Consider the following 18989-nt stretch of genomic DNA (forward strand, 5'->3'; position numbering starts at 1 on the left):
CCTATGCCTTCGTGTGTGTGTGCGCGCGTGAGTGTGTGTGTGTGTGTGTGTGTGTGCGTGTGTGTGTGTGTGTGTGTTTGCGTGCTTGCAGTGGCCTTGTACGTGTGTTTTACGACGCTAATTATTTCTTTTTCTCTTCTTTTTTTTTTGCCCGCTTTAGTTGCTGCAGGGGTCGGTCGGGGCCAAAAAGGTTCTGCTAAGGTTCTGCACATGAAAGGCAGCAACGTCTTCACGTCATCACGCTATTCGTGCTGAACAAAGCAAAAAAAATTACAGCTAAAAAAATATGACATCGAAAAGCAACAATGATTCATCCAGAATATTCTTTTTTTGGGGATTTTTTTTCATGACTATGTAGCAGATTCGAACAAGAATCAAATCAGGGCGGCCACTCTATCGATGTATAGATCTCTCTCTATCTATCGATCTATACACTCGTGTGTGTGTGTGTGTGTGTGTGTGTGTGTGTGTGTGTGTGTGTGTGTGTGTGTGTGTGTGTTTTCCCCTGGTTGTATTATGATTGTGTGAAACAGAAATCCACCCAAAGACACACGTTGTTACTTTGTTTTGCGTTACCCGGCCTCGTGAAAAAATTATGCATGCTCCTGAAATTTGTACGGCATGCACACGTTGCTCTTTCTCTTCAGTAATTGTAATTTGCACTCATCGTGTGGATTTTAATTGCAGCCGTCGTTGGCTTTGCGTGACATATTGATGATGAGATGTTTTTTTGTAAAGCACCCAGAGAAATATTTGTGATGATGGATTTTTGACGTTTTGATAAGCCGCTGTTATATTAATGTGGATTAGGAAACACCTACTTTGCATGTAGCCACCTTCATGATCATAAAAAGGGCATCTTGTCATAATAGTCATCAGGTGAGATTCCCATTTATGCGTCTCGCAACAGGCTGGTTGCAAGAGGTATTATCCGGGGCGAAATAAATTCAAAGAAATTATTAATACTGAATATTAATAATACTGTAATTCGTTTACATTTGAATTTCTCCCATTCTTCGGCTCACCTGGGCGATCACGTGTTTTTTTTCAGTACGATTTCAAACAATAACAATAATCATCCTCATCGAAATCTCAAAGTACTCCGTGACGATTGATGGCTTATCATGCATGTATTTCGGGTTTTTTTCATTATTATTTTTGCTTCTCTGGAACACGTGATTGACAGCCGTTCGCGGCGTTCGGACTGCGCGTGAATTCGGGGACTTGTGGCGGGAGTGGCTCTCACGCCATTGGTGGAAAAAGTTTGCCTGGCAGGCGGCTCCGGCTTCCGATTGGGCGACGGAAGCGGCCCCGCCCTCAACTTGAAAAAAAGCGCTGGTCCAGGCGGGCGGATCAATCCGAGGCGACTCGCTCGGCAAGCACTCCACCATGGCGGCCTGGGCAAGCTCCACGCAGCGCTCCTGCTTCTTCTGAGTGCTGGATTACTTTTCAGGGCCCTTTTTTGTTTTTTGGGGGGGTGGGGTTGTCTTTTGCCGCCCGCGGTGCGGGGCGTGCGGGTGCTTCGCTGCGCTCCGGACATGAGTGAGAGGAGGCGTTCGGCCGCCGCTCTGAGCTCGCGAGCCAGCGCGTTCTCCGTGGAAGCCCTCATCGGCTCCAGCAAGAAGCGGAAACTCCGGGCAGCCGCCGCCGCCGCCGCCGCCGCCGGCGGCGTCTCCGGCGTCGGCTGGGACCACCACAAGGACGACGAAGACGACGACGACGACGACGGCCTCCACTTGGACGATCCGGCACACTGCCTCGACATGGACCCGGGTCAGTGCGCATGCTCGCAACGCCACACACGCAGCTTCTTGCCTTTTCTTTCTTTTTTCCATCTTCCCGGACAGCAAGGTTTCGACCTGTGCGTGAAGGCAGCGCGGCTCGCAGTGCGCGTCGGCGAAAGGTTTGGCTTTTGGCCCGCGGAGGCGCGCACGTTCAAGTACACGTCCTGAATCGTGCCAAAAACAACAACGGTGACCGACGTGTTTTAAATGAACGATGTGTCATATTGATGTCAGTGGAATGACGAAAAGTAGCACGTTTATCGTTCGTTCGAGCGTCATTTGAACTGTCTCCCATGATTCTTATTTGCGCGACTGAGCGCTGACAGTGTTGCGGCAAGCAGCTTCGGTGGCAGCCTACAAACGGCTTGATGTTGTAAAATGTCATTCATAAAATTACGCCTGAGAAAAATTAGCCGCATCACATCCTTTAAACCTGGGTTTTGAAATGACACCGTTTCAGCTTCAAGGATAAAAAAAAACAAAAAAACTTCGGGACGTTATGCGAAATTTAAATAAGAATAATAAATAACACATAATATCTAAGAACGTAACTATTTGTTAAGGAGATTTTGGTTGGGCGTATTGACCCGTTTTGGTTGAAGCGGTACGTGAAGGCTTCACCGACGGCGGGTGGCCGCGCAACGGGAGCGCGCACATCGTCCGTCTCGTCGAGGGGATCAAAAATGGAAGACCGCGCGTGTGTTTTTCTTGTTTTCGGCACGGATGGACTTGAGACATGTCGTCAACGATGTTGACGATAACATCGTCACGATGACGTCCTATTTAGAGCCGAAGCGCTTGGTTGAAAAAAGACACACAAGTATTTGGCTGAAAGGTTCCCTTCATTTTTGAAGCAAAAATGCGACGAAAAGAAAAACGAGCTAAAAAAATCACATCAAAGACAATTGGGTTTTCGGGGTGAGGGGGAAATAATCTCCCTATTTTGTGGGTGGCCCCCCAAAAAATGGAACAAAAACGTACATTTTTAAGGGTGCGCTCGCATGACGCGGGTTGTCGGAAGCCCTCGCTGTCTGTACGCTTGAGTCAAGCAAATCTGAACAGCGAGACGATTTGACGACGAGCAGCAGCGCATGAACGCCAGGCAAACGTACAAGCCGTTGATCCGTCCACAAAAAGCAACTCGGACATGTCTGAGAGACGACGCGAGGACAACCGCATTCGCGCGGTTTTTGCACCGGCAATCTGAAATGTAACTCGATCCACGTGGAAATGTGCTTCGGAAACTTGTCGAGGTTTCCCCAAAAGCTTCGGGAGGAAAAAAGCAAAAGAAAAGGAGACGCCGAGTTTGCCCTCCAGGCCTGCGGCTTCGGAGCCTCGCCGCCGGCCTCCTGTCACGCGCACTGCTCGGCCTCTCGGCTTTTCGTTTTCTTTTTTTTTTCCAAGTCCGTAAAAGCAACAAAAACACTGCAGACTAAATGCTTGCCATTTTGTTCGACCCACGCAGCACTCTTGCGTTCTCATCATTTTTCAGCATTTCTTGCCCCTTTTAGTTGCGTTTTTACACCAAGGTGACGACCAAGCAGATTTCATGCCCACAAACATCCTTCAGATGGGTGCGTGTCACCGTGAAGAGTGCCAGAATTTGTCTGTTGTGCCACGAAACGCCAAAAGTGTGCCAAATTTCCCCCAGCGTCTTTTTTCCCCTAATGGAAGGAAGCAATATCACGTGTGCTACCAATTTTATCCCGACTGAATCTAAAAACCTAAATTCACCACCCAATTGACACATTTTCAAGAAAACGTAATCAACTCCAAATAACGCAGCATGTATTTCGCCACCCCCGAATGTACATCAACTAAAATATCGACCTATGCGGATCGACAAAGCCAAAGGCTTCAACACAAAAGTTTCCGAAGAAATATCTTGTATTTTGACACTCCCAAGACGTTGCACTCAATTTCCGGCTTGTTTTCAAACCATCAAGTGGAGTCACCAAACTGCGATCGGCGCAAAAAGCCACTACTCGTTCCACTTGGCGTGAGGGAAACAAAAAAAGACACTGCAAAGCACTTCGGCTGAGGTGAGGCGAGGCGAGGACAACGCCAACAACATTTGCTCCTTTTCCAGCAAGTGCTACTCGGGACCTTTTCGTTCAAAAGGTCACCCCAAAAAGGGCGCGGCCAATCACAATCTCTCCTGCCCAACTCATGAAGCGTGTGTGTGTGTGTGTGTGTGTGTGTGTGTGTGTGTGTGTGTGCGTGTGTGTGTGTGTGTGTGTGTGCGCGTGCGCGCTCCCGTTTGACCTCCGCTTCTTTTTCATTTTTCCCCCCTCCACCGCGGACTTGCTGTCAAGCGTTCTCCTTTGTTTCCACCGTGTTGTGAAAACTTGAGTCGTCGTCCTCATCATCGCGTTGGCCAACCTGAGCGTCTTTTTGACGCCGAGTCCCAAAACGTCTTGATATGAATTAGTTTTTGCCACACGTTGCACCAGCTCGTGTGGTTGGTGCAACGTGTGCGTTGGCGTTGACGGCGGTGACGTTTCAGAAAGCAAATAAATGGAGGCAGGCACCTGTCGCCGAGCCGAAGCTTTCATCGCTCGATTGCATGTTACATTTTTGCCATTACATCGTGAACGTGCTGGAATCAGCACCCCCACATCACCTCAAAAAACGAACTTGCGTTTCTGAGTTCGAAAATGTCTCCATTTGTTGATTGGCGTCATCGAGGCGCGACAGTCAATCTGTTTCGAATGCGCGGATGTGCCCAATCGAGTGATCCAACACCCCGAGAAGCGATCAAATGCTACCCGATTTGCCGAAGTAAAGGTCGCTTTTGGGAGTCAAGTGGAGGACTTTGTCTGTTGTGACGACCCCCCCGCACTTGTGTTGTGCTCGCGAAGTGCAAAATGTCCACCTGTAACTCGTCGCTCGGTGCCGCCCGTGCAGACTCGGAGGCGAGTCCGAACGGCTCGGACGGCTCCGACCTGGCCGACCGGACGGCGTGCTCCTTCGGCCCGCTGCCGTCGACTGGGGCGGCGGCGCCCCCCCAGCTGGCCGCCTCGTCCTCTTCCTCGTCCTCCCCGCTGGCGGCGTCCATGGACGAGATCCACGTGGAGCTGCAGTGCGCCGACCTGTGGAAGCGATTCCACGACATCGGAACCGAGATGATCATCACCAAGGCCGGCAGGTAGATATGCACGCGCGCTACCGGCGACAACAACAAAAAAAAAATGTCCCGACCCGGAAATGAGGTTGGGGTGAATTTCGTCCATTTGATGCGGCCGCGAAAATCCGATGGCGCAACCACCTGAGCCAAATCAAATGCAACCAAAACGGGCGAACAAATCGTTTGAAGGACTTTTACAAATGGAAACGGACATCGATTCAAATGCGTCACCCAATTTTGCCCCCGCGCTTCAATTTTAGCTGCTTTATTTTGCTCGTGTGATTTTTGTATTCTGCGCGGGTCAAACTCAAACATGCGGAATATTCCTGAGTTTTCTATTCATCGTCGTGTTGCTCATTTGTATTTCCCCAATGCAGCTCGATTTGCTGGGTTATTTTAAAACGCAATTTCAAAACGAAAGAGACAGTTTTTTTCAGTTCTTATATGTGCAGCATTTTGTGACAACTTTCACCGTGGTCAGCCTGTTCCAAAAATGACTTTGTGTTGACTAAAATAAAAGCCAAACCTTTCTTAATCGTGCCAATTTAATTTTTTTTTCTCCGACCTTGATTTTTTTTGACTTTCTAATTTGAAAATATATCGAATAGTTTGTTCACGCAGCACATTTGTGCTTTGAATGTGTTTTGTTTCCTGGAGGCACTCGCGTCTCGGTCCTTAACAACTCGAGGCAAAATAAATCGGCAGTCTTGCTTGCTCACTTGGAAGGTGGTGGGTGACATTTGAAAACTGCCCAAATCGTGCATAGAGTGCTAAAAACGTGACGCTTTTGCCCCCCCCTCCATTTTGGTTGGTTGTTTTTTTTTCTTTTTCCTAAACATCTACATTCGACGAGCGCTCGGGAAAAAGAGTCGAAAGAAGTGATTCGGTGGCTGCAAAAGAAGTGGTCGAGAGGCGGCTCTCGCAATGCGGTTGCCTCGCACGCGAGCACCCGAGGCCCCAAGAAAGTGCCTGCGCGGTGCCGCCTTTTCTGACCTGGACCCAAACACTTCATTCGCCCGCAGTCGCTTTGGCCTCGCGGAACCTTTTACGATCTTTTTTTATTCTTTTCCTCTCTTCGTGTCACGATAAGAAGGGAGAGAGCAGCCCTCGGGGTCCCCCCCACCACCCTCCCTTTTCCATCCCGAAGCGAACGCCGTAAAACAGCGGCGCGTCGGCTTCCAGCCGCGATGACGTCAGCGAGGCATTTTAATGAAGCCGCCATTTATTGATCCGGCACAGTCTTCGCTTTCCTCGCCATGTGCTGCTCGCTTGCCTTTTTTTTTTTTGTTGCTTTAAAAACGAGAACACCGCTTTGAGAGCATGCAGCAGCACTTGATGTATCGGTGAGTGGATCAAGTTGATCGTCGTGCCGTGACGTCATTCGAAGACGTCGGAACGGTTGAACTTGGGGGGGGGAAAAAAAAAAGAGTCAGAGGTGGTGGTCTTTGACGTGGCACCGTCTGACTAGCGGATCGCATACTTAGTCCAATGCAAGAATGGCCTTGCTTTTGTCCATTTCGTTACGACTGCTTGAGCCCATCTTGAGTCATTATTGTTTTTTTGGCGGGGAGAGGGGGCGCTTGCCCTTTATGGAATATACATTTGCGGTGAGTTGTTAATCAGAAATGTGACCGAATGCTGTGGGAAAAGGATCAATGCTTAATGTCGCAGTGCCAAAACGCTCCTAATCCAAGGACGCGAGTGCTCCTTAAAAACAAACTGCAAAAAGTTTTTTACTTTACGATTGTAAGCTTTTGTTAAATTGTTAATTCTCATTTTATGTTTAAACATTACAGTATTGTCTTTGATGTTAAAGTTACCTAAATTATATTCTCTTTAATAATTTCTTAAACATGTTTGTTGGGAGCGTCTGATTGGCTGAATGAAACAGGAAGTGTTTTAGTAGCCGGAAGAAGGAGTTGTGTTCTCCATCGTGCTGCGGTGCAGACGACTTTTTTCCCCCTTTTAATAAAACTGCATTCAAAGGATTCCATCTCTCCTTTCGCCCATTCTTAAAGTAGAGCTATCCACTAAAAACAACCAACCCCTCAACTTACACAACCATTTGGGATAGTTGCCAAAAGTGCAAAATCACTGGCTTGGTGATTTGCTTTTTTATTCTTTGGACTCGACGATTGTTGAGCATGAACCACCGTCACAACAAGAATAATATTAAGTAAAGTGGTTTGGCGAAATGAATGGTGTCCTGTGACGCGCGTCGTAACCTGAAGAATCGCACACATTTTGAGCTTCGTCCTAACATGTCTCAGTGCTCACTTTTCTTTTTTTATTTTGCCACTTCAGGAGGATGTTTCCCGCCATGCGAGTCAAGATTGCCGGCCTGGACCCTCACCAGCAGTACTACATTGCCATGGACATCGTGCCCGTGGACAACAAGCGATACCGGTGAGCCGCCACGCTCGCCGGCGCGCTTCGCAAGTTTGTCAAAGCCCATTTGTTGTCGTCACTCGAGCTTTCATAGCAGCCGCGACGAAGCACTTGCGGGAGAGGGTAAAAACCGACCAACCGACCCGCAACCTGAAATGACCTGAAATCTTTTCCAACCAATTTCGTCCCCTGCCGCCATCTCAAGTCTGACTCGGACTACCCTGGAATTGGAATGAAACCGCGCACTGTCACATGTGGCGGCGTGAGCCGAGGAGGAAACCAGCCCGGGACACGTTGCGCCGCAAAGACTTCTCGAATTTCCTCAAACACCTGTTTACTCTCAACAAAACAGCGGTTCCTCAACTTCACCACATGCCACTCGTGAGCACAGCGGTCGGGTTAAAATATTTTAAAAAAAGAAAGAAAGAAAAAAAACAAACAACGGTTCTCAAAGTTTAAGGAAAAAAGTGACAGAGTGACGTAGTCACTTAAAGAGGCGCCACCGTGTGGCGCGATACCGTAACTATCAGAATGGACGATGAATATAGCGCGTCAAAACATCGGAACGCTGTCGTGAGCTAATCATGCCACGCAGTTACGATCCCACCAATTACTCGACGGAAACTAGTTTGCGATTTCAGTAAAACGTCCTCCTCCCAAAATGTGAAAAAGATGATCGGTGATGAAATTGTCTGTCCTCCAAACGAGCTCCCGAAATGGCGCCGAAAGGAGCGTTTGTTTTCCAAGCGAGCCGCAGCCAAGGGAGGCCGGCCCGGCAGACGAATGTCCGCTCGAGGCCAATTCTGAAAGGCTGGGCCCCCCCGGGCCGCCATTTGCGCGGCGGCGTGATGGATGGCTCTGGGAACTCGACGAGACGGACGCCTTTTTGGCTTGAAGTCGCAGCCGGAGCCCTTGAAATGGAGTCGGCGTATTCGGGCGGCCCAAAATTCCCGCCGGCTGACACAAACAGCCGCGGCGTTCAAGTCATCTCACGCTTCGTCGTTTGTTTTTCAAGGTTGCATTGAGAGAAGTCATGGCACCCCTTTCGGCAACGTGTCACGTATCTTAGTCTTTTTGGGGTGAAGCGGTCTAGCTGTTAAAACGCGCTAGAAGAAAGAATTGAACGATGACACGCAATGTTTGCCGCGTATGCCAAGTTCAGGCGATTTGCTATCTTTTCGTCTCGCAATCTTTTAATGTTCTTGTGGAAAGAAACATCAAAGAATTTGGAATTATTCCAAACGTTTGGACTACGAAAAGTAAGAGGCCACGCAGGGCTTCTCTTTTTGTTCGTTGATCACATTTGACTCCGTCGAGTGATCGCGCTTGTCACGAAGGTCAATCCAACCGCGTTTGTAAAGTTTGCGTGTTTTTTTTCTACAGCGCCGGGCGCGGTGCAAACGTGGCGCCGACAAATGTCGCATTGACGCTCGTTCGTAGCGTTTTAATTTGATGAGCGTTCCAATCATTCGAGATGAGTCAGCATCTTTCCCCGAAACCTCGTTGTCGTTATTCTTGTGTTTTAACAGCGGCAATTAAAAGTGTTGACAGTCGAGAAACTATTTGCAGTTGTTGTTGACATCTCTAATCTGTGTACTCTGATGGAGAATATATGGTTGGCCTCGTATTTCGGGGAACACATGCGTAGGCTAGCTGCGCGACCGCATTTAAAAAAAGATAGAAATCTATTTTTTTTTTTTCAGCGCCAACGAAGCCTCAATTGAAAATGGTGATTTACTGAAGAGATGTAAGCCTTTTTTGTTTTTTTGTTTTCAAACGGCTTTGAACTGAGAGAACGCTCAAGGGCGTTAACAAAACTGACGGGAAGAAGCACGTGTGGCACATCTACGCCCTCTAGTGGTCAAAGTAGTTGGATGCAGGCCAAAGTGGCGACATGTCATTGCGCTAGCTAACCGCATAGCTGCGTATCTATCGATCTGTATACCTATAAAAAGATCTACATGTTCTAATCACAGCATATACTAAATCCTATCATGCCTCGATTTCCTGAAGCACCAAACATGTATTACAAATGAATTGAAATCATTTTTTGTTGACTTCGGATGGACGTGTTTTAAAAATGGAAAACAACCAAATACATCAAAGAAATGTTTCCCACACTTCAGTCAATCAATAAAATCCGGTAAGTGAACAGTAAATAAATCTGTAAATGAGGAAATAATTGTACAAATGAATTAGTGATGTCGTCCCGATTTAAGTAAGCGAGGAAGACACGAAGCACAATTAAGGAATGTCCGTAAATTGGTAAGTGAATCAGTTTGTGAATAAATAAGATGAATACATCAATTAACATCAAAGTTCATCCGTCCATGCATTTTCAACAACGCTCGTCGTCGCCAGTCAGCCGCAGGGCACAATATTGAAGTTGATTCGTAAAATAACATTCAAGTTTTTGATTTAGTAAAGTAATATTTAAGGAAATGGTGCACTCAAAAAAAAAAAGGACATGACATAAAGCTGTTTCAGTGAATCGGACATTTTCAAAGCTACTTATTTTCCCAGTTGATTCAAGCGAGCGCAGACTCCAGCACGGAAAGTTCCCCCCCAAAAAGGAATTTACATCAAAAAAGTATTCTTTCTTTGGCTTTTGTGTGTTTTGGCCCATTTCTCATCCCGGGGGCTCCCATTCCACCTTTCCCGCTCACCAAAAGGCCCATTTGTACTTTTCATATTTTTCTGCATGTGCAATAAAAAAAAAAAAAAAACCTACAGGAAGCTGGATGGGCGGGAAAAATGAGCGTCTGTTGACACTGAACACGAAGCAGCATTGCGCGCACCGGAGCACGCCGACGTGAAATGAGCCGAGCCTGACAGAAGGCCCGCGCGGCGTCATCTCCCCGAAGGATGAAGATCGCTTTGAAAAGCAAATGGACCAGCGAGTCGGAATCGTGATGCCAGACCCCACAGAGGTTGCGTGGGCAAATCCAAAGCGAGCAGTGGAAATGTTGGCTGCCGCCTGCGATTCTGGTTGACTCCCGAGCACGGCTGAGTCAACCGCATTTGTGGAGAACCTCAAAAGCGCCACCTACTCAGGCTGAGAAGAAACGAAAAGAAATGCCTCCCGATTTTCCCAGCAGTAAAAAGAATGGCCGCCAACTGTCATGATGGTTCACAGTCGGCATCATGGCAGCGCCCAGACCGAAAAAAGTGGCTCCCATCAACAAGCCCCCCCCCACCGTTACAATTAAGGTCAACGAAACGATCCCAGATGCCGTTGTTCACACGAGGACAGAATGAGCTCCGGAATCCGTTGGTTGCCGACTCCACCGGCAGCAACCGCTGCGGCATGTTGGGGGGGGGGGGGGACACCTTTGTTTTCCCCAAAAGAAAACAAGTCATGGCATCGATCCCGGATGCAAACCTTCCCTCACGGATGTTGTCGAAGAACGGCGCGGCTTCCCGAACAGCGGCTCACCGTGATGTTTTTTTTTTTTTTTGGGGGGGATGCGCAGGTACGTGTACCACAGCTCCAAGTGGATGGTGGCGGGCAACGCCGACTCGCCGGTGCCCCCGCGGGTCTACATCCACCCGGACTCGCTGGCGTCGGGCGACACGTGGATGCGGCAGGTGGTCAGCTTCGACAAGCTCAAGCTCACCAACAACGAGCTGGACGACCAAGGACACGTGAGTTTGCGCAACTCGACGTCGCACGTTGGATTCACCTGCCGCTTTTGGCGCCGGCTTGGCATTCTTTTGCCGCTTTTTTTTCTTGGCTCGCCTTTTGCCGCTCGTCCGTCCGTCTGCCACATGAAGGGACAAACGTTACTTGGGAGCCTTCCGCGCCTTTGAGGGCGAACTGGCTGATCCCGCGCTCGCCGCACGCGCTGCCACGATGTCTCCTCAAGGATCGGCTGACACTCGAGTCGTGTGAAATGCTGCGACGTTTGGGTCCTTCTTTGCCAACTCTTTGTTTGTTGCTATTCCCTGAAGGAAAAGCTATTAAAAAAAAAAAAAAGTCAACTTCAAAAATGTCTCCGGATCCAGACGATGACGAACTTGCTTCCCAAAAGAATTGAGCCAAACTGAATTTTCAAATGACAAACGCTGCGATGCACGAGCACGTATGTACTCGACTTTCTGCTCACGTTAGCCCGCCCCTTTACGTGCAGGACACGCGTACGTTGATTGCTATCCGTTTGTCCCTTTCCATGGAAAGTCAACATCTGCCTGTCCCTTCATGTACATCGGCATGACCGTGTTTGTCTATTCACATGCGTCGCTCACGCATGAATGACAACGCAATCCCGTAGGCGGAAGAACGAATGCGCTTTGGTTGCCTTTTTCCCGCAGATCATCCTGCACTCGATGCACAAGTACCAGCCCCGCGTTCACGTCATCCGCAAGGACTTCAGCAGCGAGCTTTCGCCCAACAAGACGGTTCCGGCCGGCGAGGGCGTCAAGACCTTCAGCTTTTCCGAGACCGTCTTCACCACCGTCACCGCCTACCAGAACCAGCAGGTACCGTCTGCCGACGCGCCGCGCGCCTCGCGCCGCGCCGCTTGGGCCTGCGACCCGCGCTGACCCGTTGGGGTTTTCCCTCTGCAGATCACCAGACTAAAGATCGACCGGAACCCCTTTGCCAAAGGTTTCCGGGACTCCGGCAGAAACAGGTGCGTCCGTGTCCTTGCTGGATCTATTTTGACACTGGCGTCGTCTCATGACTGGAGCGCGGGATGCCGAGTCTCTGTGCGAAAGGTGAAAGCGGAAACCCGGGACTGGGGTTTGAGGCCTGGCACCCACCGCTTCTTTCTCTCACCTTTGCGGCGTCCGACAGCTAGTCGGGGGTGAAGACGTCATCGAGTGGCTCATCCGACTGTGGGTGGCCTAATCTGTGGTTTGAAATGGGGGAAAAAAAAATGGAAATCTGGGCCCGATGCTCCCTTCAGAAGAAGCCCCCGTTGCGTCCATTTTGTCACTGTCGGGCAACGCTGTTGATGTCGTCGTCATCCGATTCTTGGACGTCTGTGCCAAAGGGAGAGGTGCAAACCCGAGACCAGGATGTTACGTTTGCCGGCTGAGGCTCCGCCCCCTTTCCCGGCGGAAAGCCGGGAACTGAGCTGCGAGCTTCGTATCCAACGCTCATTGTGCTTCTGTTGTGTTGACAGCGAGCGTTGGAAAAGTGTCTCTCCGTGTGAAAAGGGTCGCACCAAAACCGTCCCCGCTGAGCCTCATTTCTCCCGTGGCGATGGCGTTGAAAGCAATTGTTACGGAGTGATCTTGATTGCGCAATGCTACGTCTCCGCGTGAAAGCGCAGCGCAAAAGCCGGGGCGGCAGTGTCGGACTTCGCCCCCTGAAGCACGCCGCCTTGCGTCGAAGCAATTGTCACGATTTAACAACGCTGACATCACCCGAGTCAAAGCGTGTGCGAAAGTGGCTGCTGTGGATGAGCGGCACAGTTCAAAGGTCGAAGCCACCCCGTTTGATGAGCGCCTATTTGTCAGAAGCGGCAGCGCAAAAGTCCCGGCGAGGCCGACGGTTTTCTTGTGGTGACCTCATCCACTACCTTGCCTTTGAATCAGCGTGTTGGCGGAATTGGGGTGCGGGGCGTTGAACATGAAAGCGAGCCGCCGGCATCTGCTCCGCATTATTGGTGGGCGCGGACATCTTTTTTCGCTTCTCGAACAATAGCCTTGGTGATTTATGGCCCGGCGTTCAAAGGAAAAAACAGCAACACATGAGAAGATAACGCCGACTTTGCGCCGGCAGAAAACGCTCCGAGGGCCCGTCTCCGCGTCTCGAGTGCCGTCGCAAACCTTTCCGGCCGACTCCAATAAAGATGCTCGGCCCGCCACACTTTTCTACCGCAAACTTCTTTGACTGCGTTGCCAAGCAGGTGACGTCAGGAAACTTACGGCAAAGAAGATTTTTATTTTTACCCAGGAAAAAAAATAATAATAACACCACGAGCACGGTAATATTTTGCGTGCAGCTGTTGAGGTCAAGTTCAAAATGGTCGTTAAAGTTAAAGAAAAATAAAATAAAATTATGATTATTATTATTATTATTTTTTTTTTATAAATGCGAACTGGCTCAAACTTTGACTGAGGTCCGCCGCACAAATGGACATGGACGGCGGCAAAGGGAGCCGTTGACACGCAAAGCCAATTAGCGTCAGCGCTAACGTGCTGCCGCAGTCGCGCGGGACGTGTCGGCCGTGAAATAACTGGCGCAAATCGGGCTCGTCGCAGGGTTTGCGTCCTCGCTCTCCCGCGGACGTCTGCGCGGCGTAAAACACTGGCTGCCTTCCTCTTCAAGGGCTCGGGTTTCCCGCGAGCGGGGCTTTGAGCTCTGCACCAACGCGCTGGACGCTTCCGCTGCCTGGAGCTCATCCTCGCGATTGCTTTCAGTTGACCGCCTCCGTTTCCTCTCCCGTCTCCTTTCAGCATTACGCACGACGACGATGTTAATTCTGGCCAGGCGGCTAATCTTAGCATTAGCCGATGCGTCGGACTGAGGGTTACTACTCCAAGCGGCTCATCGGGGCCGCAAGTCATGATTATTTTGATTCATCTCTCAATTCTGTTCTTGATTCATTGATGAATCCGAGACAAAGAAAAACTTTGGAATGTCCCACGCTCAACCCAGGACATTCTTTCAATTGGACTGTCGAAAATGCACAAATGGATCGTGATTCCGTGACCGCTTTGGTCAAGCGCATGCCAGAACATTGGCAGACATGTTGCGGATTGTTTTCAAAAGTAAAAGCAGATGTTTACAAATGTCTCATTTGTCTTCATCACCGAGACCGTCGTTGCGCTCTCACGGACCGCTTTGCAAATCCCACCGCCGAGGGATGGAGCTCGACTCGGTGTGGCGTTCGGGGGGGGGGGAAACGTGCTTCGGGTCTGGCCCTCTCTCCGCAACCGTCGCTCGCTTCCCGCTACGACTCTTGCGGATGCCCGACACGACCAGAGAAGCGCCCGATAGTTTTGCCACCCGCGGCCTCCGAGCTCCACGCGACTCGAACAGCCTGACAAAGGAAACATCAAAGTGGAACCGGAGACGCTGCCGCGCACCTCCCGTCTGGGCTTTTTCCTTCCGGCGTGCGATTGCGTAAGTTCGCCGTCGCGCTTGCCAAGAGAAAACCGTCCCGGGCCGAAATCGGCCCTGTGGCGAGGTCGTTGGCCGACCTGCCGTCGCCTCGCGCTATCCACCTGTTCTTGAAAATTTTGAAATTCTGTCCTCCGCCGTGAAATCAATGTTTGCTGCACACGTGAGGGGAAAAACACAGCCGAGTGTTTAGCTGAACCAGTCAGAGGACGGAAACCTTTTCGGTGAATCTAAAATCTGATTGGTTCAAAAAAAAAAAAAAAATAGTTTCATGACACAGGCGCACTCTGAAATGAAGACAAACGAGTGTTGGGAAGGCACCCGATCACCAAAGCTGCGTTGATACTTGGGGCCACGAGTGGGCCCAGCGAGCACGTCGCTTCATGTTTTGCCCGCCTGTGTGTGTTGCGGCTCAGGACGGGCCTGGAGGCCATCATGGAGACGTACGCTTTCTGGAGGCCGCCGGTCAGGACGCTCACTTTTGAAGACTTCACCAACATGCAGAAGCAGCAAGGTCAGTGCGCACCTTCCAACGCTGGCCGCACGGGGCCCCGATTTTTGCAGCGGCGAGTCAAGTCGGGGCTCACGGACAAAGTTTATTTTTATTTTTTTTGCTTTTATACGGATGCAGGAAGACGGTCGCGAAATGCTCCAGCGTGCCTGCGCATGGATGGCTGTACTCGTATGAGAAAAAAAAAAAGAAATAATTGGCCCCATTTTCTCGGCGTGTTAAAAAGTGAGCCCAAAAATGTGGCCGACTCTTGCCGCTTTGGAAAGTCTCCAGCCCGCTTCTAAATCGCGCATCCAAGTTTGAGAAGCGGCGACTGTGGTTGTTCCACTGTTGCTGGGCATTTTCCTTCCATATCACACACTTGAAAAGGATTTGCACGGTTTTCCTGGCCATTTTCTCACCACATCTCGCGCTTGAAAAACAATGACGGGGACCACCCGACACCATTTTCTTGCAACTTTGACAGGAAAGCGGCTCGGCTGCAGCGCGACCATTCAAACTGATTCCGGGGGGGAGGGGGAAAAAAAAACGAACCTGTGACTGGGACCGTTTTTCTCAATCTCTGGCCGAAACTGGTGCTGCCGCGCTCCTGAGCTTCCCCCGCACAAGTTGCGTCGCCCCATCCCACAAGGATGACTCCGTCAAATTCTTGTGCTGGCTTTTTCGGAAGTCGGCTAATTTGCTGAAGTGAAAATATTGGAAGGGTTCACGGCAAAGCTTTTGGCGTCGCAAAACACTGTCAAAACTGCAACAAGTCAAGGAAAACCTCCATTTCACACGTCCAATTCGTCCCACTTGTCGTCAAAGGCATCTGCCGCATGCTGTGGTTTCAATTGGAACCCCCCCATGGCTAAAGCTACGAGCTAACGCCTTGGAAGAAGCAAATGTTTGGCTTCATCAAGTCATCCACACCTATTTGGAAACGCAATCAAATTGTTGACAGACGGCGTTTGACTTGCACATTTCGGGCTCTCAAAAGTTTGCTCTTCTCTGATTTCTGTCGTCCTCCGCGACAAACATCTGCTTTTACTTGGGACAACAATGCGAAACATTTTTGCCAATGTTTAGAATTGTGCCGAGTTATCCTGGCACCGCGCCAGCCACGCACAACTGACGGGCCGCGCTCATCGAGGGCGATGGAAACGGCCGAGGATTTTTCTCGTTGGAGCATCGGAAGTGAAACGAGTTCTCTCGCTCTTCAGTCGCTGCTCAAAATGGCTGTCGATGAATTTGATCAGCGATTAGTTGTCGGGCAATCCACCCGTCGTGGCAGCAGGCAGAATCCGCCCAGCCGCGAGGCACTCGCATGATTTTGTCGGGCCTTTTTTCACGGCGGCGTTCCTCGCGGACGGCGTCCGCGTGAAAGACGGCAGCGCCAGCCTGGACGCGGCTGCACAAGTGACGCTTTGTGTGTGTGCGTGTGCGTGTGTTCAGGCGGCAGCACGGGCACGTCGCCGACCACGTCCAGCACGGGCACGCCCTCCCCCTCCGGAGCCGCCCACCTGCTCTCCCCGTCCTGCTCGCCGCCCGCCTTCCACCTGCCGCCCAACACCTTCAACGTGGGCTGCCGGGAGAGCCAGCTGTGCAACCTGGGCCTGTCCGAGTACCCGCCGTGCGCCCGCGGCAACATGGCGGCGCTGCAGGGCTACGGCGGCCTGGCGGACGGCTCCTACGGACGCCTCCAGGCGGCGGGCGGAGGCATGGCCACCGCCCAGCCCGCCGACTCCTTCTTGACGCAGAGGACTTCCTCCTTGATCGGCATGCAGGGCGGCGCTTCCGGCGGAGGCGGCGGCGGCGGCGCTGGCGCTGGCGGCAAAATGGATGCCTACGGAGGCCAGCTGGGCACCTTCCCCGCCTCGCAGCTTCAGTACGTGATGCAAGCGGGCGCCGGCGGGTCCGGGGGCGCCCCGGCCGGCGCTCCCTCCGGATCCTCCCCGTCCTCGGCTCACGTGTTCGGCGGGGGCCCCCACCACCACCACCACCACGTGCAGCAGGGCTCCTACAACGCCTTCTCCCTGCACAACCCCTACAACTTGTACGGATACAACTTCCCCGCCTCGCCCCGCCTGGCCGCCAGCCCCGAGAAGCCGCAGGGGGGGCTGCTGTGCTCCTCCGCCCAGGCCGGCGCCTTTGCCGAGCGCCAGTACCTGTCCAACGGCAACATGGAAACCATGCACATGATCGGCAACGGCGGCGGCGGCGGCCAGCAGCAGGGCGGCGCCGCCTGCGACGGCCGCCAGTATGCCGCCCCTTCCCAGATGTCCATGCACATGGTGTAGAGACTCGGGGATTGTGGGGGGGCACACAGCGTTCTTCTGACGCAAAATCGGAACATTTTTAACCTTTTAAAAAAGGATGGGAGCTTGCGAATGCGCCCCCTCTTCTTAAAAAGCTCTTCACGGGGGTGGCCTCACGACTATTTAAGGTGATTTTGGGGGCGGCAGCGGGCGGTCTCAGGTTTGGATGCTTCAGGTTGGAAGTAGGGGTGGCGGGGCGCGGCAAAGGGGCTACGCTTCAACAGTTACGCCGCCCGATTCCACTGCAAGCGATTGAGTGTGGGGAGAAGGGGGGCATTTTCAACGGGATCCGGGAACTCGTCTTTTCGGAGATGTGAACGCCCGATACCGACCGCCGGGAACATCCGTCCACCCCACAGCAAAATCCCTTGACAGACTGAAACCTGCCGCCACCATTTTGGAGTGAATTATGTCTCTTAGCATATATATATATATATATATATATATATATATATATATATATATAAATAAATAAATAAAATGCCGAATGCAATCACTAAGCTTAAACGTGTGAAGTTATCAGCAATAGCAAAGCAGAGTTGCTCAGGTGTGTGTTTTGTGGTATTTAAGTGCTGAGCAGTCCACCGGTTGTTATACAAATGGGTGACATAGCAAAAAAGAGTCCATTTTTTTGTGCAAATGTAAATAAAAAAAAAAAAAATGTGCCAAGCACGTAAAAAGCTCAATAAACATTTTAGTTCACGGATGTCTTTCAATGGTTTTCCTTTCCTTTAGCTGTGTGACGGAAGCCGAAGCGAGGCACCAACATGGACAGAATTCACCTTTTTCGGGGGGGCGCGGCTTCTAATCCGTTCTGGAGGATGGCTCTACTCCAACACCAAGCCAGCGGCAGAAGTCTCAGTTTTGACTTGCTACTAGGCTGTTTTTTTTTTTTTTTTGCTCTCCCAGGGCTAAAGGTTGGCTTGACCGACACAATAAGGTGGGGGGGGGCTGAGAAAAGGATTCATACATACTGTACCTGTATATTTTAGAATGTCAAAATAAGATGCTGGAGGGGCTTCACGGCTTTTGGCTCCGGCGCTGCGCCGCCCCCTTGCCTTTCACACAGAACAAATGCAGTGTGCGCTGTGCTGTGTGCGCGACGTTCACCGCGACGAATGCCAAAGATGGAAATTTACGGTGGCCCTCAAGGCGTCCTGAATAAAATTGCCACGGTTGGTTGACGTAGCCGTGCGTGATAATATCGCATGATGTCACGTGATGTGCTTTTTCCGCACACGAACGAAGGGCGGGAGGCCCTGGAGTGACAACGGCGATTCGATTCTCATGAATACGGTGATCAAGTGGACGGGGTCCGCGCAATTAGTCGTGCGTTACGCCGACGAAAAATTCTCTCCCTCCTGCTGACCGGCCTGCGGGGCCCATGGGCATCCATTACGCGCACGCGATTCCTTTCTGCCCGATCACGTGAACACGACCCGATGAGGACCACCAAGACAATCGGAACCACCTGTTGTTTTCATTCTCGCCGAGCGGGAGGGACGTTAAATAATGAGCGCGGAGGAGCATGATTTCATAATTTTGGCTGCGCGCCACCCATGCGGACGTTATTTCCAGCCGCCGGGGATTCGTCAGTGACATCATGGACCTTGCGCCATCCATCAGAGTCTCTCAAGTGGAAAGGAAGGTCCTGGAAGCCTTTCATCATTCCCGACGCGGCGATGACGGACGAGTGAGCGGGCGGCGGGCATCCGACACCCGAGCGGCAAATAAATCGCACGGCGCAGGGTTGCGGTGGCCCAATTTGAGGCCGTCTTCTTTTGGCCTCGCCATCTCGAACGCGCTCGCG

The 18989-nt window shown here is 51.2% G+C and overlaps 1 protein-coding gene across 1 annotated transcript; it reads left to right on the forward strand.

The window, feature by feature from the left end:
* The first annotated feature begins 1033 nt into the window (after positions 1-1033).
* Positions 1034-17881, forward strand: tbx15 (T-box transcription factor 15). Its single transcript, XM_019871945.1, has 8 exons — positions 1034-1773; positions 4692-4932; positions 7216-7317; positions 10773-10944; positions 11611-11778; positions 11866-11930; positions 14788-14885; positions 16317-17881. Exons 1-8 carry the CDS (start codon positions 1539-1541, stop codon positions 17159-17161), a joined length of 1926 nt encoding a protein of 641 aa, XP_019727504.1. The 5' UTR covers positions 1034-1538; the 3' UTR covers positions 17162-17881.
* The last annotated feature ends 1108 nt before the right edge of the window (positions 17882-18989 follow it).

This window comes from Hippocampus comes, unplaced genomic scaffold, assembly GCF_001891065.2.
Source record: "Hippocampus comes isolate QL1 unplaced genomic scaffold, H_comes_QL1_v1.1 scaffold277, whole genome shotgun sequence".
Taxonomy (NCBI): Eukaryota; Metazoa; Chordata; class Actinopteri; order Syngnathiformes; family Syngnathidae; genus Hippocampus; species Hippocampus comes.

What these genes read in the sequence shown, in the direction of transcription:
- tbx15 (XM_019871945.1), top strand. Translation starts at nt 1,539, where the DNA reads ATGAGTGAGAGGAGGCGTTCGGCCGCCGCTCTGAGCTCGCGAGCCAGC. An exon ending in CCGCCTACCAGAACCAGCAG is followed by an intron (nt 11,779 to 11,865) that starts GTACCGTCTGCC and finishes TTCCCTCTGCAG; the next exon opens with ATCACCAGACTAAAGATCGA. An exon ending in CAACATGCAGAAGCAGCAAG is followed by an intron (nt 14,886 to 16,316) that starts GTCAGTGCGCAC and finishes GCGTGTGTTCAG; the next exon opens with GCGGCAGCACGGGCACGTCG.